This window comes from Phascolarctos cinereus, unplaced genomic scaffold, assembly GCF_003287225.1.
Source record: "Phascolarctos cinereus isolate Bilbo 61053 unplaced genomic scaffold, phaCin_HiC Scaffold_2;HRSCAF=192, whole genome shotgun sequence".
Taxonomy (NCBI): domain Eukaryota; kingdom Metazoa; phylum Chordata; class Mammalia; order Diprotodontia; family Phascolarctidae; genus Phascolarctos; species Phascolarctos cinereus.
This window is the reverse complement of record NW_027555625.1, coordinates 297,114,015-297,136,658: the sequence shown is the minus strand read 5'-3', so window position 1 is coordinate 297,136,658 and position 22,644 is coordinate 297,114,015. Positions and strand designations below refer to the sequence as shown.

General features: G+C 43.7%; 1 protein-coding gene across 2 annotated transcripts in view; it reads left to right on the top strand.

Annotated features, from left to right (window-relative positions):
- MVB12B (multivesicular body subunit 12B) overlaps window positions 1–17,415 on the top strand; it is a 290,946-nt gene extending 273,531 nt beyond the window's left edge. The window contains exon 10 of one of the 2 annotated variants that reach the window (XM_020967630.2): window positions 10,900–17,415. In XM_020967630.2, the coding sequence (XP_020823289.1) occupies window positions 10,900–10,986 (87 nt within the window). In that variant the 3' untranslated portion in view covers window positions 10,987–17,415. The remainder of the gene's footprint in view (window positions 1–10,899) is intronic. The other variant, XM_078150121.1, reaches the window with a different exon arrangement.
- Window positions 17,416–22,644: the final 5,229 nt, after the last annotated feature.

Genomic DNA, 22,644 nt, shown 5'->3' with positions numbered 1-22,644 from the left:
TGTGAGCTCTGCCAGCCTGTGATCTGGACTGCTCTACTTTGCACTAAATGCTGCAGGGTCTTCTATTCCTCATTTTCCATCTTGTTTCCCTCACCAGATGATAATCAGTCTGCATTTATTAAGTACCTACTGTACATGAGGCACTGTAAATTCCTTGAAGTTAAAGATAATATTTTCTTTTCTGGGTCCACCATAGCTCTTGGTATAGGCCTACCAGTATAGCAGGTGCTTGGTAAGTACTTGTTGATGGAAAAGTTGTTGATCAGGAGACCTGGGTTCCAGGCCCCAGCTTGGTCACTAACTCCCTGTATGACTGGGCAAGATGCTTACCCTCTCTGGGCCTTCTTTTCCCCATTGGTAACATGAGAGAATTGAACCAGATGATCTCAAGTGCTATGAATCTTATGATTGATGCTTCTGTGCTTCTTATCTTTTCCAATATGTGTATTTGTCTTTACCTTGAAAAATGAGAAGACACAAAATATGTAGGCTCACCCCTATTGACAATGGTTTTTCTCCCTTCAGATCTCACATTGCACTTTGTATCTCTTCAATACTCTTAATATATAATATTGTAGAGTATGGGGGGGGGGAAGGAAAGTGGAAAGAAATAAGCATTTTTAAGCATTTACTACATGCCAGAAGCCAATTACGTGGCACAGTGGATAGAGTGCCAGGCCTGGAATAAGGACTCATCTTCTTGAGTTCAAATCCAGCCTCAAACACTTACTAGCTGTGTGACCCAGGGCAAGTCACCTAAACCTCTTCATCTGTAAAATGAGCTAGAGAAGGAAATGGCAAACCACTCCAGTATCTTTCCCAAGAAAAAAACCCCAAATGGGGTCACAGGATTTAGACACGAATGAAAAATGGCTGATTGACTATATTCCAGACACTGTGCTAAGTGTTTTATAAATATTTTGTAATTTGCTAAAGCTACCTTTGTTAGAATCATCACTCTATGAGACTGTAAGCTTAAGGACCATGTCTTCTCTACAGTTTTTAATCTTCCCAAGCATAGTATTCTGCCATTAACTAAGCTGCCATTGGATTTGCCCACTTAACATTGATTAGTTTTTACAAAGGAATATTTACTTCAAAGATTTAGCCACAACAGAAGGACAAAAATTTACCCCTAAAACCTGGAGCCACATTCTCTTCTATACCAAACTCAGTCTCTGAGGAGAGTTAGCTCAGACTTAATACAGTTTCTACATAGAACTGGTCTTCCTAGGTTCACGTTCACATCCATATATAGCATCACTGCTGGATGACTCCTCATCCTGCTGCGACAGGGCCCAAAGGTTATGCATTCCTCAGAGCATCAGCATTCACCTGGCTGCAAAGCCCAATACAGATTTGACTCCCAAGTGGCTTATCCACCTAACCTTTTGAAACCCACAAGGTTGTAGCCTCTGACTTCCTTCACAGCATTAAGTGATTTGTTGCTTTTTTTTTTTTTTTTTTATTTTTATGGTGGCGATGTTTTTTAAAAACTCACCTAACCAAAAACACTATATTTTTCCATTCAGCACATTGAATTCAGTAAACATTTATTAAATATCTACTGTGTTTCAGGCCCTGTGCTAGGCGTTGGGGATACAAAGATGACAGGTAACCTCATGCTTGCCTTCCAGAACCGTATGGGATGATAGGACGCAGCAGATACATATGAGTCAGGGGTGAATAGGATAAAAATAAAGAGGAGAGAAGTAAGGAAGATAAGTAAAGAGAAGTAAGTATTTCTCTGTAAGTAAGGAGAAATAAAATTTAGCCAAGAATACAAACCTGCATGAGTAGGCAGTCCCTGAGCTGGTCCTTGATGGAAGAGTGAGATTCCAGCAGGCAGAGAGGAGGAAAAATCAGAGGGCCATAGATTTAGAACTAGAAGGAAAGAGAGAAGTCATCTAGACCAACCCCTCTATTTTACAGATAAAGAAACTGAGGCCCAAGAAGAAGTAGTTTGCTGATACTTATAATAAGTAGCAAAGGCAGGGTTCAGCTTCTGGTCCACCAACTGCAAATCCTGCATTCCCTTCCCTGCTTCAGCAATGAGGAACGGCCTTCGGGACTGCACAGAGGCTGGGGGAGGTGAGATGAGATCAGGGAACAGCTTCTAGGCCAGTTTGTCAGGAGCAGTGAGCATGAAGAGGAGTTAATGGGAGAGAAGGCCGGCAGATAGGAGTTTGCGTTTTATCTGGGAGGCATTAGAACCACCAGAGGTTTGGGGATGAGGAAATGATTTAGACAATATTTCAAAGAGTCTTCTGGTGAGGATCTGTTTGGAAACAATTTTAAAAATGGGGAGGTTTGGTCAGGAAGCATATGCCCTCCTGAGGCAAGCCTGAGCCTCTTTCTCCTGTCAGTGCAGCTTGTGTCCAGGAGAGGGAGCTCGGTACTGACCCTGTTCAACCTCCAGTGACAAAGCCTAATTCACTTTAATTGGATTCTTTTTCATTTTTAATTCAAAAAGGATTTGCTACGTGGACATTAGGCAACTCTCCTTATTCAAGGGCCTCATTTCTTGGGTAAATAAAAATCCAGGCCAAGATCCACTTTCAGAGGTGCGTAGCGTTGTTCTCCAGGGAGCAAGATGACTTTCAAAAATCAGATCTTTTGCTCTTAGGCAAAGAATTTGGGAACAGACAATCTGTGGAAGGTAACGCAGTGTGTCTATGAGGAGGGCTGGCCACAACACTGGGGGATTGTGCCGAAATGTCATTTGGCATGTTAGTTAAAGAAAAACTAAGGGTTAGAAGAGAAGAGAGAAAGTATGGTAAAGTGAAAAGAGCATTGGACTTAAAATCCTGATACCTGGATTTCAGTCCTAGCTCTGATACTTTCTAGTTGTGTGTCCTTGAGCAAAACCACTTACTATCTTTAAGCCACAGTCCTGTCTCACAGAATTGTGAGCATTTCGTCAGCCTTAAAGTGCCATGGAAATGTGAGCTGCCGTCCCTGGCTGTCCATCAGCAGATGAGTCCACAGGTGTTTGAGCTGTTCTCCAAATCTAGGGACCCATGTGAAGGGGAAGACAAAGAGGACATGTCCATGAAGCCGTCCACAAGCTCCTCATGGGGTGGTAGAAAGAGTGTGCTTCAGCCCTTGGCTCAAAGCCTGACTCTACCACCAACTCACTGTGTGACTTGGAACAATTACTGGCTGTCTCTGGACCTGCTCCTTCATCTGTAAAATGGACTAGATGACTTCTAGGTCTATTTCAGCTTTAGTGATCTAGAACTCTATGACAGTTTCTAGGAACTCAAAGGACTTGGGCCTGTTGAGGTCAGAAATAGGGACCTTTGAATGTTTTAGGCAGTCATTCTGGACAACACAGTATTGTGTGTTGTAGGCAGTTGTGCTAGGCAGTCATTCGAACCACTAAGTTTAAGTCGTGAGTTCACAAAATCACAGGATTGTGGATTTAGAGCCAGGAAGGGATGGGGGTGGGGGGCATGGAGAACTCCAGACATCCAAGGCATTGGAGCTGGAAAGGACCTTAGAGATCATCTAGGCCAATCTCCATGTTATACAGATTAGGAGGAGGCCTAGAAATAAGAAATTATTTTCCCAAGGCCACGCCACCAGGAAATAGCAGCACCAGGATTCCAGCCTGGGCCCTGTGCTAATCAGACCAGGGTGATGCGTTCAGAGTTCCAGCAATTCACTGTTGCCAGACAGATCAGTTCCACATTCCTCAGCTGGGGCCTCTTGCTCCACAGTTTGTGTCTCCGTGGTACTCCCTGGGACAGCACTTGGCTCCCCTCAAACAAGCTTCTTCTCTGTGACTTGTTAATTCTTCCTTTTCATATTCCATTCTCCACACCTAGAAAGCCCAGTCCCAGTTCTTACTGCCATACTCCTACCACCTTTGATTCCCCAACTAAGAAATCTTTTCTGAACCCTTTACCATTGAAGGCAGTGGAATATTATAAAAAAGAGCTCTGATGTTTGAGTCAGAGAACCTGAGTTCAAATCCTGACTCTACCATTTACTATCTTTGTGACTTTTGAAAAATCACTCCTTCTCTGAGCAAATCACTCTTTCTTCATGAGCAAAATGGGGGGGGGTTAACTAGATAATCTCAAAGGTCCCTTGTAGCTCTAAACCCTCTATTCCTGTGCCTCCCTTTAGTATTTATGCTTACAATGTTGGTTATTTCCTTTTTAATTATTTGCTCCCACACATGAGAATTTGTTGAAGACAAAAGATCCTGTCGCACATGTCATCTTAGAAGAACACTTTGGAGTCAGAAGACCTGAGTTCAAATCCAAGCTCTGCCACTTCATACTTTTGTGATCCTGGGAAATTCACTTAACCTCCCTTGGTCTCAATTTTTTCACCTATCTTTTACATCCTCATATCTGCCCTCCTGTGATCCTGTGATTCTCTACATCACCTCACAACACACAACTGAACACACAAAGGTGCCCAATAAATGTTTGCAACTTCAATGAAAAGAAAATGTCGCAAATGCTCTCAGGGATGAACAGTACAGTGGAAAAGACACTAGACTTGGGAGTCAGAAGACCTGGCTTCTAGTCCCTACGTATTCTGAACCTCTGTTTCCTTCTCTGCAAAATGGGGAGGAAGCATACTTAACAGAATCTCTGTACCAGAAAGGACGTCAGAGGGGCCATCTAAGCCAACCTATAACTTGACAAAGAATTTCTTCTTCATCTTCACTAAGAAGCAGTTATCCAATTACTGGCCTGAAAACCTGCCCAGTGAGGGAGTTCCCATTCCATCCTCAGGTAGCTCCTTCCACTCCTAGAGAAGTCAAAATAGGAGGAAGTTCTTCCTGGTGTGGATTTGCTGTCTGTTTCTCTGTATCTTTCCTCATCCCCACCCCGCATGGCTCCAAGTCTTTCATCTAGGACCAAATCAAGTAAATCCAGACCCTCTTCTCCATAGCAGCCACTACATGGACAGTTAGCCTGTCCTCCCCACCCCCGCCCAAACTTTCCCCAGGCATTTGTGTTTCCTCCCTCCCTGTGACCCAGGGTTGGTAAGGACCAAGTAAAAGTCTGTGTCTAAAGCCAGTTCTAATCTGTGAGGATATTCTTAAATATCAGCTCCTATTATGAATCAGCAAACATTTAAGGTCAACCCCTCGTTGATGAAGCCCCTGCTTCATGGCAGACCCTGTCACTGGGCATACAGAAATTAAAAAGATGCAGCACCTGCCTGCCCTTGACGAATAACAATTTCTATGAGCATAAGAGCAGCTTTAGTTTGGATTCAGTCAAAGGGCCGCACTTGAGGACCTAGAGGCCACAGGTGGCCTCAGGGCTGTGGGTTCCCCACCCCTGACGATCCTACCATGTTGGACAGGCTTAAACGTATCTGTGTATCTGTTGTTTGAGGTTTAGCCTGGCTAAGATCTGGCAGCTCAGTTCCAAAGGCCTGGATAATAGGAAATGGGCTTGATTTTTAAAATTGTTATTTAGGCGTAGCAGCTCACAAGTCTTTGGTTGCTAAGGTTTAGGGGTTATGAACTTCACTGCTTTGAGGGAACAGCCATGCTGCAGAAGTCACAGATATCATAGCACATCATTATCACTATGATGCCTCCACATTGGCTGGACAGAACAGAGACAGACCATCCTGACAATGCCATCCTTTCTTTTTTTTAAGCATGGACTTTTCTATTTGCTGCCTGGTTCCCATAGTTTCTTTTCTGGAGCCTTGGTTCAGGGGTCACTACCCAAATGAGATAATACATGTGAGAACACTTTATAAATCTTAAAATTGCATATGAATCTTAATTATTAGTATTACTCACATACCAGCCTCAGTATATCAGCTTGTTTGCTGACAAATTTGGGATTCTATGGCTTGTTGGCCCCTGATTACCTCCTGTATTTATATATGTCCTATAGGTTAGATCCAAAAACAGTGACTAGTATGAGAGAGAGGTTGGCTGTGTATCATCTCTGAAACTCAGTGCCCTGTGGCAAGGTCAAGAGGAGGAGAAATACCTAGGGCATTCCTGTTGTTGGAGGCCCTGGCCTGTCTTCAGCCTGATGAGAGGAGCCTCAGCTTTAAAACTTATCCGCATTTCAAATACTTGCCTTCACGTGTTGTTTTGGGGACCCTGTTGGGAGCAGCAGCTCACATGGGTATAGTGCGGGAGGAGTTCTTAACCTGGGTGAAACAGTTTTTTAAAAATATTTTTATAATATTTTTATAATATTTTATAATATTATTATAATTGGTTTCCTTTGGAATCTATCATAATTTGTTTGATGCACTCTAGGCTTTACCAGACTGTCAAAGAGGGCCATGACGCACAAAAAAAAGATTAAGAAACCTTGGTATAGTTAGCACCTTAAAGTTTACAAATTATGAATAAAGTAATATGTATAAAGTATTTTAAAAATCTTAAAGTGCTTTGTGAAGGTTAGCTATTATTACTGTTTATTATTATTTCTGTGATCTCATTTAATCCACACAGTAACACTTTGGAACAGGGAGTACAGGTATTACTTTCCACATTTTAATAATAATGATTTCCACTTCTTTAGTGGTTAAAGGTTTACAAAGTGCTTTCCTCCCAATAGTCTGGCAAAGTAAATAGGGCAGACATTTTCATCCCCATTTTAAAGATGAGGAAACAAAGATGTGGAGAAGGGAACTGATTTGCCCATGGTCCCACAGCTGGCTATGACTCAAACCCAGGCCCACTGATCCAAAATTCACCATTCTTTTAGCCTCTCTTTTTCTGCATATAAAGGTAATGCTTTTTCTTCTAGACTCAGATCGTTAGAGCTGGAAGAAGTCTTAGAGGTGATCTAAGCCTATCCTCCTTTTGAAGATAAATAAACTGAGGCCCAGAGAAGGGATAGTGATTTGCCAGAAATCACAGTTTAGTAAGTGACTGAGCCAGAACTTTAACTCAGATCTCTGGACTCTTAAGGCCATTGTTCTTTCTGGGTCATGCTAACCCTGAACTTTTCTTTCTGCTATCTTGCCCTCATAGCTGCAGGTGTATCATAGAATCATATGACATTTGGTGTGTGGCCCTACTCGCAAAGACAGCGTTCTCTGAACCCCTCATGCTTCTTCCCAGGGGTGTTGAGACCAAGGCTCTTCAAACTTCTATAAATTTCAATTATTATTACTACTACAGAAAAATAGAATTTTTAAAGTTGGAAGGCATCAGCTAATCCAGTTCCTTCATTTTTATAGTACTCTTTGACAGCATATTGAGTATTGGTGTTAATATCATAGATGATAATAAAGGTTCACCTTTGTAGAGTGTTTACTGAGGGCTTTCCTCACAGTACGATTAAGAAAACCTAGACCACACTTCTAAAGTCCCTTTCTAGACTTATGGCTCTTTCAGGTCTGGAGCGGCAGTGCTGCTTACCAGCAGAAGCGACACATTTCATGTTAGGCCACAAGATGGCGGTGTCACCCTGAACTTGTACATTCTTCTAAAGCTATAGGATTCTTCAGTTCCTGGGGCCTAGGGATGGGGGGGGGGGAGGGAGGGGATTCCTAACTGCTGGAAGAAGCCAGTGGCCCCAGGCACTGCTGAGAGCCATTAACCCTGACCTGGGCCCAGAATCCCCAGGAAATGCCTCAGGAAGCCCCGTGGCCATTTAAGGGAAATGGGAAAAAAGCCAAGACCAGTCTGGTGAACTGCCCCAGAGTAGAGTGCAAAGGGGCAAGGGCACAGAGAGTCAAAAGACTTTAGCTTACACTGAATCCTGCACTCTTCCAGCCAAGAGTAAAGAGAAATAGCAAGAAATCTGCCCAGGGGCCTAGAAAGCTCTCCTCCTAGAATATTGGAACTAGAAGGGACCCCAAGACAGCAAATATTAAAACAAAGAACAGAGAACTCTGCACCGTAGAATGTCAAAGCTGGAAAGGACCTTAAATATCAAATATCAAAGCTTCGCGTAACATGATAGAAAGAAAACAAGGAGTAGAGTCTAGAAAAGCTGACTTCAAGACCTCGTTCTGCTATTTCCAGTACGTGTGACTGGGCAAGACCTTCACCTTCTGGGCCTCAGTTTGCTTATGTTTTGTAAAATTAGGTGACTGAACTAGATGACCTCTAGGTCCCTTTGAGATCTAGATTTAAATGAGCCTATTAAGCTAGAAGAGATCTTTTAACATAAGCTAGGAGACCGAAAAGGAGCATTAGAGATCTAGTCCAGCGCCCTCACTATTTTTTTGTCCAGATTTGTGATTCAGTCCTTGTACAGATCTCTTGGTATTGAAACTCTCTCTATCCAAAGCAGATCTACTGATAGGCATAAGAAACTAATAATCTGAGAGAGTGCCTGGGAACATGGAGAGGCTGGTCAAATGACTTGCCCATGGTTATACTCCATATCAAAGGCATGATTTGAGCACAGGTCTCCCTGCCTCCCAGTGCTAGCATTCTGTCCACTGTACCCTGCTGCTCACCCCACACTCCGAAACCAGCTCCTTACCTTAAAGATGGACATGGCAGGGGCAGCTAAGTGGCACAGTGGACAGAGCACGAGCCCTGGAGTTGGAAGATACATGATACTCACTAGCTGTGTGACCCTGAGCAAGTCACTTAACCCCTTGCATAAATGAATAAATGAATGAATGAATGAATAGAGTTTATCTCTCAAAAAAAAAAAGAGATGGACATGGCACACTAGGGAAAAGAGACCCATTTTCGAAGCCAGGATGACCTGCAGTCAAGAACTACCTTTGATAGATGCTAGCTTGTAGTGCTGGGCAGATCATTCCCAGTGCTCAAGGAAATTCTCTTCTCCCAGAAGCTACAGAGAAAGTGTTGAGCTACATTAGGAGTTTCCTTACCCAGGAGTTCCCTACATGGGTGAAATCACATTCAGTACCTGTACCCTAAAATAGAGAAAATAAAGCCCGAAGGGGAATGTGAAGAAGCAGGACATAAGACCTTAGACCTTCCTCCTTTGTTTGGTGTCTGTGTCTGCCCCTAAAAGGAAATTATGGAGTATCAGACAAGGCTGGGGAAAACCTTCCAGTCTAACTACCCTCTCCCCGTTTTACCCTGAAAAATCTGTAGAGAAGATCTACAGACACTTAGAAAATATTCTGTTATCAGCAGGACACTGGTATCTTCCTGAAACCATAAGCCCTGACCTTTAGCAGTATGGCTTCTTCAGGGATGAGGCGGTCTCATTTTTATTTTAAGAAAAAATGTAAAGGCCCTCTTTCTTCCCTTTCTTTTAATGAGTAATGAGTTATCTTCTGATTTCCCCTTCAGCTCTTAGGAAGCTTAAGCCTGTAGACCAGGCCTTCTTGCAACTAGTGTCTCATTTCAGTCTCATTTATCCTGAAGTTTCTCTCAGCAACCATCATCAGACGCCTGGGTGTGAAAGGGCCATTTTCCCATTTGGAGTTGACCTTCTTATCTTCTTCAGTGCATCATAAAACATGAGGTTTTAAATAAGCCTCAGAATACTGGAACTGGAACGGACTTTAGAACATAGCAGGGTAGAGCATAGACTTAGAATTTGAAGGGACATTAGAACATAGTACGTTAGAACATAGAGCACCCAATGTTAAAACATAGGATGGTAGACCTAGAGAACAGCTTGTCACTGCTAGTCCAAGCCCCTCATTTGAAGATTTTCCATCTGACTCTTTGGTTTTTTATCAACTTCATTTCTGAATATATCCCTCTTCTCCAACCAGAGGCTGATCCTCTAAGACAAAGAATTTTAAAAGAGGAAAAGAAACATAGTTTAGCAAAACTAACAAATACACCAACCAAGTCAGATTATATATGCCAGTGTTCCACCCACTTCTACAAAGTAAGGAAGAAGATGCATTTCCTCATCTCTTCTCCAGACTTGGCCATCATTAAATAAATCATTAATGAAAAACCATTTAGTGCTCACTCTGTGCCAGGCACTACGCTAAGTGCCGGGGGGACAGACATAAAATCAAGGTAGTCTTTGCTCTCAAAGAGATTACATTTCATTATGAAGAGACAGCCAATAGTAGAGGCTTTGGCGTCAGGGCTGATGGGGATTCTGGGCCCACTGGTCCTTAGGTGCCGCAGCGAGGAAGATGTGATGTATCTTCTTTAGCGTCATTTCTCTTGCTCAAACCTGCTGTTTCTGCTACTGAGCCATCTGACAGTGACAAGGACTTTGTAACACAGACTTGCTTCTCTAGGTCTTCAGCAGTTGTGATGTGGGGTACAGCACCTGTAGAGAGAATGTGTCAGGGATTGCTTCCCTGGATCATGTCTACAGGGCTGAAGGCCCGCTATCGGTGGGAAGGGGACATTCACTGCCCTTCCAGGGTCCTTTGGGACCAAGGTTCCAGACTGCCTCTACCAGGGTCTCAGGGTTGGTGCTGGCAGGGGGTTGTCTCCTCGTGGCACACTGCCACGTGGGCTAAACTGGCTTGATAGCTGGTTCATGGCGTTTGGTTTTGGACTGGCATGAATCATGAGCAGGATGCCAAGAGCCTCCTCTCTGCAGGACCCACTGCTGCGGGTGATGACCACGGGCACCACGGGCCAGAAACCAGGCTGGTTGATCTGTTCCTGTGTGAATACTCACAGGGCATTCAGTGCGGGTTTTAGTTGTGTTGTTGCTGGTGTTGTTTCCCTTCTCGTTGTTGTCCTTGTACGTGCTTTGTTCCTGCCAAACTCGGTTTTGCAGAGGAAGAGACTGAGACCAAGAGAAGGGAAATGACTGGACCAAAGGCACCCAGATAATTTAGTAGCAGAGCCAGCACTTGACCTCAGATCTGAGGGCTTCATCACACTTTCCATTCCACCTTCATTTATGTGTCCCAGTCATTCTGGCTGGGCTTTTGGTGGGGAAGAGGTGGGGGGATTTTTTTTTTTAAGTCTGCTTTTTCATTATTCAATGGACAGACATCCCTCTGAATTCTTTCTCTTCTCTTCAGTACGACTACAGCTTCCGGACGGAGCAGAGTGCTGCCGCCAGACTCCCACCCAGCCCCACTAGATGTCAGCAGATACCGCAGTCCTGAGGACCAGAAGGGAAGGAGGGGCAGGAGGCAGTGGAGAAGAGCTGCCCGGCACACACACACACACACACACACACACACACACACACACACACACACGCACGCGCACACACAGATACTACTGAAAGGGGAAGGCAGCCCCATCTCAAAGCTGAGGAGTGTTCCTGGAGACATTTCTCCAAACCCTTCCATAGACCTTGGAGGACCCTTCTTTTAAAAGAGAAAAGAAAAGAAAAGAAAAAAATCCACCTTTCTTCTTCACCCACTTTAACATTGAGGGGGGTGAGGCACAATTGTTTGTACATGATGGTTTCTGGAATTTTAAATTGTAAAATTATTTTTCATCTGTTTATCTAAGGCCTCCCCACCCTTATCCCAAAGTCATCCTGGGAATTTTTTTTTCTTTAATCATTTGCCAATAGCGATCAATGGCCCCTTAAAAAAAAGTGGGGAGGGGGGGATCTGTGTAATACAACATAACCTGCCCCTGGGAAGTCCCTCTGGAGTCCAATAGTCACATGGTTAAACTGGTCATACACTGAAGGTATCCCCTGACTAGTGACTGGTTTTAACTAATGTTGGCTCTGGAATATTCCACCCAGTGCGCTTAACCTGAGAGCGTACCACTAACAAATTTAATTGTCCTCAATTGACTTTTTTTCAGGGGGTGGATTTAGCCTGCATCAGCACCTCTGGTGCTTGCTGGCCTATCAACCCAGGTCCTTTGGTGACTTGGCCTCAAGCAGCCTGTTGGAAAAAATCACCTTTGGCTATAATAGGGATCAAGCTCAAGGAAGTATCTCTTTCCACCAGAGTGCGACTAAGATGCTGGACTGGGTAACTTTGGGAACATGCATCCAGAACTGATTTCTGAGGCTTCCCATTGGACAATTCTCTGGAAACATCAGTTACCCCAGATCCCTGGACTGGACTTGTTCATTTCTTGAGAAAAGACAACTTCCACCCCCAAGCAAAGGTGGATGATATTCTAGAGAAGAGCCCAAGTATGGTCCTGAAGTTGTTGGGCTGCGGGTTACACATGGAGCCACTTGCCCATTTCTTGCCCACCCCATTTGTAGTACCTCACTGGCCACAAAGGAGCCTTTGTCCACTCTCAACTCACCTGGTTGGATGCTGAAATGGAAAGAGGAAAATATCCCATTTTCCTCCCACCCCTTCAGCCAAGCACCTTCTTGGAGGCCTCTTGGCCAGAGTATACACCCCTGCCTGACCCCCCAACGACATGGGGCCTCTGCATGGGGATTCACTTGCTTTCCAAAGCCAGGTGCATGTCTGGATGATGCTTCTTCATGTGACAAGTCATTTCGAACAGTCCATTTGACCTGTGCTGCTTTTCTAAGTCACGGCCATGTCACAAACTCTGGCCATGAACTGTAACTTCCCACTAAATAGGTTTTGAGTGGAAGTTTGGGCTTTTTTTTTATAGTCCTAGTGGTCCCATCCCATTGAAGATGTATTTGCCCTAATAACTGGTGTTGCCATAGCTCCTGGCTTGCTCTGATGCACAAACTTGTTTTTGCACAGCTATGTCTGTATTTGTTTGCTGTGGAGTGTTGTGGGTTTTTTGTTCGTTTTTTTCCCCTAGTTCACTAGAGTGTGAATTTTTTAGAACTTGGGTGTCACCAGATACTGGAGAGGGTGTGTTTGAGAGGGTGCTTGATGGTGCCCTAGAGAGGACAGAGGCAGGTCAGGTATGTCATATGTAACACAGCAGAGTATATTGAAGAGAGGATGAGATTGTGTCAGGAGAACCCACCTCTGTGTGACCCTAAGCAAGGCACTTCCCCCTTTCTGGGCCTAGGGTTCCCCATCTGCTAAATTAAGGGGTGCACAAGATCCCTAAATTCCCTTCCAGCTTTGATCCTGTCATCTGGGCAAATGTCCCTTAGCATTTTATAGACAAATAAGCCATGGGAAAAATAGAACAACTTTCACAAAAGCACAAAAGTTAACATCAGCATCAAACCCCAGATCTGATTTGGAGGCTGATATTAACTCAGTTTTATCCTGTGTGGTTTGGGTATGACAGCTCTGGTATGACAGGGCAAAACTGAGCAACACTGTTAAGACCTGTGCCCCGCTGTAGGATACGGCTGCCAGCTGGGTGCTTTGAAAAATACCTTGCGTGCATACAGTCAGTGCATAAACTCTTCTGCTGTCACCAAGGCAAATCCAGGGAGGCTGGTTCTCTCCCCCCCCCCCCCGTCTTCCCTTCCACACACTTTCACGTTGCCCTCATAAGTTTTAAATTTGGCCTAAGGTTTGCTCCTTCCGTCCATAATGTGAAGAAGGGGTTAGACTAGATGACCCAAGGTTCCATTCAGCCCTAACAGTGGAGGATAGGAAGCTTGAGGCCCAGAGTGGGAAAGAAAATTGCCTAAGGTTACACAGGTACTTGGTAGCAGAGAGAGAATTCAAACTCAGGTCCTCTGGTTCCAAATCCAGTGTTATTTCTGCCATACTGTCCTTCCTCTCACTGCACCATGAAGGTAGCTTCTTGTATTCATTTTAATCTGTTTGCTCTTGTTTAAAAAAAAAAAAGGAAAGAAAAAAAAATGGAGAGGGGCCATATGAACCTTCTAGGGTCTTATCACCCCTGAGTGATATTTGGATTGATGACCATGAGACAGCCCTCCCCCCGTCCCAAGCTCTCAGCCAATTCTGTGGAGGTTGAAGATCAACCTAATTTCTCATTTTTGTTTTATCCCCACCACAGAATCAGCCAGATATTAGGAAACCTAGCAGGTGATAACCAAGAACCAATGAGGTCAGTAAAGCATGGATATCACTGTGGTCAAGCCTACTGAGTTTCATTTTCATCGTAAGGCTATTAGCTGCCTCTGGATCTGAGTGTCAGCCTTTATTTTTTCCCTCCTTTCTCTAGGTCTGTGACTGGTCTCAAGACAAGTCCAGACTTGTGCCTCAGTTTGCCATTTTTACCTCCCAGCTTTTATTTTTCCAAGTAATACTTTTTAGCACCTGTTGACTTAGACTCCTAGACTCATAGATGTTTAGTACTGGAAGGGACGGCAGAGGGCTGCTAGTGCAACCCCCATAGCATTTCAGATGTCAGAGGGGCTGCAGAGGTCTGCTAGTCCAGGAGCCTTTCTGAAGAAGGGATCCCTTCTACAGCGTCCCTAACAAGCGAAGGGACAAACAAAGTGTGTGACTTCTTCTTCAAGACCTCTACTTGAAAACCTTCCTATTTCCCTTAGAGCAGGCAAGCGGTTACTCCTCTTCACCTTCATAGAAAACTGACAAAAAGCCCTTGACCTTCCTAAGACTTGGCATGTTGAATATTTGAAGAAAGGTGCAACTCAGAGGGTTTGGAAATCTCCAAGGGCCAGGTCCTCTGTTTTATCTAATGGCACCTGAAGAAGATTCGTGCTAGTTTCTAGCAACAGTGTCTCGGAGGAATACTAGCCATGAGAGAATAGAGGGGCTGTGCCATCGTTATTCAGTATGAAAGGAATAAAATGAGGTCATTGTTTCTGGGGGAATCAGATGAGCCCTGTGGTACCCAGAGAGAGGCAACACAGTTCACTTCAAAAAGCATTTTCTTAGTGCCTGGGGTGTACAGTACACTGTACTAGGCACTAAGGATGCAAAGAGGGAAAAATCTCCCTTCCCTCAGGGTGCTTACATTCTCATCGAAAGGCTTCTGGGGACTGGGAGTCAGGAGATCTGGGGTCAGGTCAGAGTCCTGCCTGATATGTGACTGTGGGCAAGTCACTTCCTCTCTTGTGGTCCTCAGTTTCCCAATCTATAAAATAAGGAGGGTTAGAGACCATCTAATCTTTAAGGTCTATTCCAACTCTGAATCCTACAAATCTGAAGACCTAAGAGAACTCATGAGGATGGCCATTTTTTAAAGCAAAAGCTTCCCCCTTGAGAATGAGTCTGGCTTTGCATGTGATAGTATGGCCTCCTTCAGGATCGGGGAGACTGAGGCTCAAGGTAGAACACTGGACATGGACATTTATCCCCTGGGAAAGATGAGCATGGTGTGGAGAAAGGAGTATAGTGTTTGGAGTCAAGAGGACCTGGGTTCGAATTCTGTCTCCTTATTAGCTGTGTGACCTTGGACAAGTAAATCACTTTCCTAGTTTTCCTCTTCCACAAAATGATAGGGGTTGGACTAGATAATCTCAAATTGCTTCCAGGTCTAAATCCTATTAGGCTTTCCTCAGGCTTTCAAGCCTTTCACCTCAGAAAAGCTTTTAGAGATCAAGGACCCCTTGACCACTGAACACACCTTCAGATGAGCTCCCTTCCTGACCTTCCCCACGCCAAACAACAGCCTCAAGGGTTTCCAGATGACGGTGTTGTTAACTAATGTTTTTAGTATTTAGTGTGGAGCCGGATTGTTCAAGATGTTGAACTTGAGTTAACCTGTGTGTTAACAGTAGTGACATTTTTGAGATTAACAATAAGGAATTAGCTTCTGTAGCACATTGACTGTGAAATTTGTTTAAAAAAAAAAAGCCAGGTTAGGATAACTGTGTGATGCCAGTAGGCAGAACATATTGGTGTGGGCGTGTTTTAGAGTGTGTGTATGTGTGTGTGTATGTGTGATAAATCCTTTTAAACGATTCCTAATTCTGTCTTCTTTTTCCCCACTTAGAGTAGGAGAGAGAGTTGGGAGGACAGATGAGCCAGTGCTCAGCAAGACATTGTGAGTCTTTAAATACCCTTTGTAACGTCACCTAGTTTCTCTGTACAGTGTAGGTACAGACTTCTTACCTGGACCACTGAATTTGTGGTGAAGATGATGACATAGGGATCTGGAATAGAGACACTTGCAAGTCAAAAGATTTCTCCTGTTTGCATAGTATCATAGGATTTATAACTAGAAGTGAACTTGGAGATCATCTTTTTCAACTCCATCATTTTATAGAGGAGGAGACTAAGGCCCTGTGAGGTGATTGCCATGGCCAAAAAAATGTTCACTAGAAAACAATCTCTTGGTGACCACCTACCTCCTCTTATCCCTAAGGTTGGCTCTTTGAACAATGGACCCATCTAGATCTTTCCAGAATGGCTGCCAGAGCTGCTGCTTCTCTGGAATAGCTTTGTCCAGTGTCCACCCCACAGTGAGGCAATGCCCTTACAGTTGGCTTGGGAGAGGAGAATTAGAAATTTTCTTGAAGATGTGAAGGGTCCGTTATCTTGGGTCTCTCTAGGCCCTACAGGTACTCATTTCCATTCCTTTCCCAGTCTCCCACCTCATCTTACCATTCATCATCCCATGGTACAACCCAAACTACATGTTCCTCTACTATGTTATTACCTTCCTTCAGCTACTTCCTTCCTTCCTTCTCTAAGTTCTGCAGAAGAGTCAGTCTTTCCATTAAGCCTGTGGAGATGAGAATTGTGCTGCTTTACCCCTACCCCCTAGCTCAGTTGCAGACTATCCCTTAAACCAAAATTTTCCTCCCATTATAAGAATCAGGGTGGTATACAGTGGAAAGAACACTGGACCTGGGGTCAGAAGCCCTTGGTTTTTCTGACTCTGCTGCTAACTCCCTGGGTGACCTTGGCAAGTCAGTTCTCTTTGGTCCTCAGTTCCTTCACCAGTAAAATGAGATGAGTTATGGAGTGGAAAGGGAGCAAGGCGTGGAGTCAGGTAGTGTGGGTTTGAATCCTGGCGCTGCTGCTGCTGCTGCTACTGCTGTGTAGTATGCACAGGTTACTTCCCCTTTGGGGAAGGGGGCAGGGACAGCTCAGTTTCTTCCTGCGTAAAATAAAAGAGTTAAGTTAGATTCCTTCCAACACCATCATCCTATGACCCAATGACCTCTGAAGTCCCTTCCAGCATTTGTACCCTATGCTTCTGAGATGAGGGGGATGGATCAAACTCACTCTTTGAGTGATTGATGACCTGTTGCTAGCTTTCCACCTAGGTGTGTAGTTCCTGGAGAACGTTGGACTCAAAAGTTCTCAAAAATGATACCTGATGGGAGCAATGAGCACGTCAAACCACATTTGCTACCACTGGGCCTTTACAAAGGATCCATTGGCCTGTAGGGCAAATCTCCCTGAAGGCTTGAGCAGAAGTGTTCCTGAATTCTGGTGGCTCAAAAAGCCAACCAGGGAATAACAGATTAACCCTGTTCAGCTTCTTACTCTCTATCTTACGTGCTGAGAGAGGAACATCTAAGTGGAAGATTGTGTTCTCACACCCCTGTGAAGAAAGAAGTCCTTCATGATGTCGCCAGGCAGGGTCAAGATGCTGTGCATTTCTGGGCTATCAGAATCGGACTAACTGTGCATTGATCTCATTATGTTATTACTTTTTGTATTTATTTTAGGTGACTCCTGTATTTTATAAAGGGAAGTTTCACTGTGTGATTATTAATCTGTATTCTTAATATAATTTGTTAAATAAAAATTTGTTTTAACCACTTCTCACCAGCCCTCCCTGCTTCCCTGTTTGCTCCTGGCCCAGAATCCCCAGAGGATCGAGTCCACTGACTTCAGCTTCAATTCAAGTTCCAACTCTAAATGGGGAGAAACCCTAGACTTTGCCCCCAGTGTAGAGGGATCCCACTATAGTGGGATGGTGCTGGACTGAGGAATCAGAAAACTTGGGTTCTAGTAAAAGGCAGCATGTTACAGCGGGAAGAGCCCTGGCTTTGGGTGCAAAGGTTGTTTTGTTGTTATTTGTTGTTGTCATCTGACTCTTCACGACTCCATATGAGGTTTTCTTGGCCAAGGTACCGGAGTGGTTTGCCATTTCCTTCTCCAGCTCGTTTTACAAATGAAGAAACTGAGAGAAACAGGGTGAAGTGATTTGCCTAGGGTCACAACAGCTAGTAAGTGTCTGAGGTCAGATTTGAACTCAGGAGGATATGTCTTCCTGAATCCAGGCCCAGCACTCTCTCCGCCACACCACCTCATTGCCCCAGAATCCTTTGGATTCAAAGGACCTAGGTTCAAATCTAATTTTAATCAATTACTTACCTGCGTGACTTTGGGCAAATCATTTAACCTCTTTGTAAATTAAGTGTTAGACTACATGACCTCTAAGGTCAATTCCAGCTCTAAATCCATGATCCTATGACCCCAGCCCTGGCTTTATTCCAGTCATCTGTGTGATCTTGAGCAAGTTAATTGCTACTTTCTAGGATTCTAGGATTCCCTGGTGATCTCTGTGGTCCATTCCAGTCCTAACGTTATAGTGTTCTAAATTGTACTTCAGCTCTAAGACAATGATTCTTATTCTAAATGCATATATATGTATATATATATATATATATATATATATATATATATATATATACATGCATATATATACACACACACACACACACGTGTATGTGTGTGTGTGTGTGTGTGTGTGTGTGGAGAGAGAGAGAGAGAGAGAGAGAGCACCAGCCTTCAGTTGACCCTTGAGTAACACCTGCATTCTAAATGATCGAACTTTCTTACCACCAGGAGGAGAATGCTGATGATCCAAATTCTAAACAGAAGTATCCAAAGTCCCTCACCTTTCTGCCTTGTGGGGTGTAGTTTGTCCTCTGCCCCTCTGTGCATTTTAGCAATCTAATCTACTTATGGACAAGGAGGATTCAGGAGGTGAGGGGGGAAAATGTATCTATCTTCTTGTAATTGCCTCTCCATACCCTCAGGATGGTTCTTGAAGGGGAGAAAACCTCCAGTTTTCCAGGAAAATGAAATGAATGTTTAAACTGAAAGGAGGCAAAAGAATGCTGAGGTCTTTTCTTCTCTCTCCTTTGCCCTGGAGCCCACGTCTGTGTGTGTATGTGAGTGGCGTCTCGCTCTTAAGTTTGGAGGAGACGATCATACTACCTGCAGTTCCTGGTAATTTCAATCCTGTCCTGACTGCTCACCTGCTTACAAGATGCCACTCCAAACCAGTATGGTAAGGAGGCTGCAGGGCATTTGCTCATGTAGGACAGGGGGCACTGGGTTGATTTTAAGAAAACTTCAGTTCAGGTTTCATCATCAAAGCTCTTTTCTTTCTGTACATATGACCTTTGAGTTTATGGTCTAGACATCATAGTCTGGGACATCACTGCCTCCAGCCCTCCAGATTAAGGAACCCCTCCCCATTTGGGAAAGAGTATGTCACGCAAAGGCAATTGCCATCTCATGAGAGATGGTAACAACAGTAGAATGTCAGAGGGGGAAGAGCCTTAGAAGAGAAACTGCTAAGCTAGAAGGAAGCCACAAACATGGAATATCCTAGGGGAAGGGACCTCAGCTAAAAAAAAAAAAAGCGTTAAATGGGGCAATAGTGGTGTATTTTTTTTAAGTGCATGGCACCTAGAGTTAAAAAAAAAAACAAACAGGATTTGAATCTTGCCTGCTGGTTTTTGGTGATGTGGTTCCAGGCACATTTTTTAACCTCTCTATGCCTGTTTCTTCATCTAGAAAATGATACCTATACTGCCTTCCTCATAGATTTATTGTGAGAATCAAATGAGATAGTGACTGTAAAGAGCTTTGTGTACAGTAACGAACAAGGTAAATGCCCTCATTTTCATTATCATCATTATTATTAGGTAGGAAGGAAAAAGTGAGAGGTGAATTGGACCTCTTGATAATTCAGTTCACAAATATTAGGTACTTCCAATGTACAAGGTGTTGTGCTGAGTCAAGACATAACTAGTCGATGCCTTCAAAAAGTTTGCGTTCTACCAGGGAATGAATGGATTGTTAGAACACGAAATAGTAAAATTTGAAGAAATCTTAAGAGTTTCTCATTTTTATATAGTGCTTTGAGGTTTACAAAGGGCTTGGGTTTCCTGACAACAGCCTGGTGAGGTAGGTAGTCTTAAGTGTTGCTATCTCCATTTTACAAATGAGAAAACTGACTCAGTGGGATTGTAACTCACTAACTGCCTGTGATCATAAAGCTTGTGTGGCAGGAAGAGGATGGTCCCTCTTGGGTCTCCCAACCCCAAATCCATGGGTGTTTGTCCTCCCCCTATAATGCTTCTCATTAGAACATAGAATTTCAAAGCTGAGAAGGGCCTTAGAGATAATGAAATCCAACTCCTCACTTCCCAGACTCAGGAGTGACTTCCTAGTTATGCCCAGTAAAAAGGGGCAGGACTGCAGCTCCAGAAGAGACCTTGGAGGTCACCTAGTCCAAAGTTATCATTTTACAGTTGAGGAGATGGGTCCAGAGAGGGTGAGCTTACTTGGACCCCTGGCTACACATGGAATGAGTGGCAGAGCTGGGATTTAAACTAATGTGCTGTTACCCCAAGCCTGGCAGTGGAGCTTCAACAGGCCGTGCTGCTGGTCCTTTCTCCTCTCTCTCTCTCTCTCTCTCTCTCTCTCTCTCTCTCTCTCTCTCTCTCTCTCTCTCTCTCTCTCTCTCTCTCTCTCCTCTCTTTTAACATTTTCCCTAAGTATACAATTCCTTAGGATCATCATTATATGCTAGCCATTGAGCACCTAAGTTCTAGGAACTAGAACAGAAGAAATTATAAAGTAGCTCTTACCTTCAAGAAGCTTATAGTCTGTTTGGAGAGCTAAGATATTCATATTATTAAAGTACAAAGTAGCTCACATCTGGTGACTGCTAAATCAGTGTAACAATAACTCACAACTTCTTTTCCTGAGTGCAATAGAACTTCAGAGAAGGAAGAAAGTATGGACAGAAGGCTCCTACAGCTAGGGAGGGCTTGCTCAAGGAGATATAACTTGAACTAAGTTGTTGGGGTTTTTTTTGGCTAGGCAGTGGGGTTAAGTGACTTGCCCAGGGTCACACAGCTAGTAAGTGTCATATGCCTGAGGTCAGATTTGAACTCGGGTCCTCATGAATCCAGGACCAGTGCTCTATCCACTTCACCACCTAGCTACCCCTGAACTAAGTCTTTAAATACATAGAAGGTTTGATGAGAAGAGATGGGAAAGACATGCTAAGACAGGGTTGGTGTCATATGGTGGGAGAAAGCCTTGGGTTTGCTTGTAACCTGCTACTGTAGAAAGACCAGTTTGGCATGAGAGACCCTATGTGAATATTTTGTACCATCTAGAAATTCAGAAATAATAATAGCTAGCATTTATTTAGGGGTTTAAGGTTTGCAAAGTGCTTTCACAAATACCTCATTTTATCCTCACAATAACCTTAGAAGGTACATATTATTGCCATTTTACAGATGAGGAAACTGAGATAGAGACTAAGTGGCTGCCTAAAAAACACTATGACCAAATGGCACATGGACAAGAGTGAGCATAAGGAGATATTGTGGGTTAATGAATAGAAGGATGAGTCTAGCTCTAGAAGGCTATTATATAGTCCTAGCTTGAGATGATGAGGATCTCCAAGATTAGAAAAGTATCAGTGGAAATAGAGAGGGAGGGCCAAACCTGGGAGACATTTCAAATGAAGAAACAACAAAATCCAGTGATAGGATAAAGTCAAAGATGACTAAGATTTGGAGGCTGAGAGATTAAAGAGCAACACCAATAGAGATGGGATGATCAGAAAGGAACTGCAGCTTGCTGGGGCAGTCTAAGATGATGGAGGGAATCCTTGTTTTTTTGTTTTTGTTTTTGTTTTAGTGAGGCAATCGGGGTTGACTTGCCCAAGGTCACACAGCTAGTATGTGTCAAGTGTTTGGTCTGAGGCCGGATTTGAACTCAGGTCCTCCTGACTTCAGGGCCGATACTCTATCCACTGCACCACCTAGCTGCCCCAGAGGGAATCCTTGTAAGGAGGCCAGGGTTTGACTCCCTGCTCTGACACCCACTAACTATATGACCTTGGCCAAGTCACATTCCACTTGTATCTGTGGGCACTTCTTGACTCCAAGTCTGTTCTAAGGTCTCTTCCGACTCTAATATTTTATGAGTTTAGTGTGGATTGAATAAATAAAATGGAGGGTGGATTTATTACTATTTTCCAGGGATTTTTTTAAACAAAAGAGTCCCTGTCCTCAAGCTTCCATTCTAATAGGGGCAGATACCCTATATAAAGGAGTGGTGGCCAGGGAGTGGAATTTCTATTGAGAAAATTACAGGGATGCTGAGTGGGGCTATGAGACAAATCATCGCCTTTTCCAGGAATACTAATGTTGATTGATTACTACTCTCAGAGCTAGCGGTAAAAAGCAAATGTTGAGGTGGAAAGAGAAGAGGCTGAGGGTTGAGCAAAGAAATGTGGCGTGAAGATGTTTGTGTTCAGGTTACACTTAGGGCAAGAAGATCCATGTGTGGATGTCCTGAAGACATTTAGAAACTGGGCCAGTTGTAACAGTGTGCCGGAATTCACTGGATGGGATGTGTAATAGGGATGAATGTAAAGTGCTGTACTTGGGTTCAAAAAAATCATCTGCCCAGCTACAGGACAGGAGAGATGAGGTTTAACAGCAGGAGAGTTTTAGCTGACTTCAGGTTCAATAGGAGCACCCCAAAATGCAGTTTCAGGGTCCATTAACACAAGTGTAGTATAATACAGATAAAAGGAGACCCAATTTGTAGTTACCAATAGTCAGACCTGAAATACTGCATTCAGTTCTGGCTACTGAGAGCCAACATAGTATGTAGAGGGTTAGACTTGGATTTTGTAAGACCTGGATTCAAATCCTGCCTCTAATAGTGAATAACTTTGGAATAAGTCACTTAAGCTCTCTGAGCCCTGGGCAACTTTCTAAAACTATA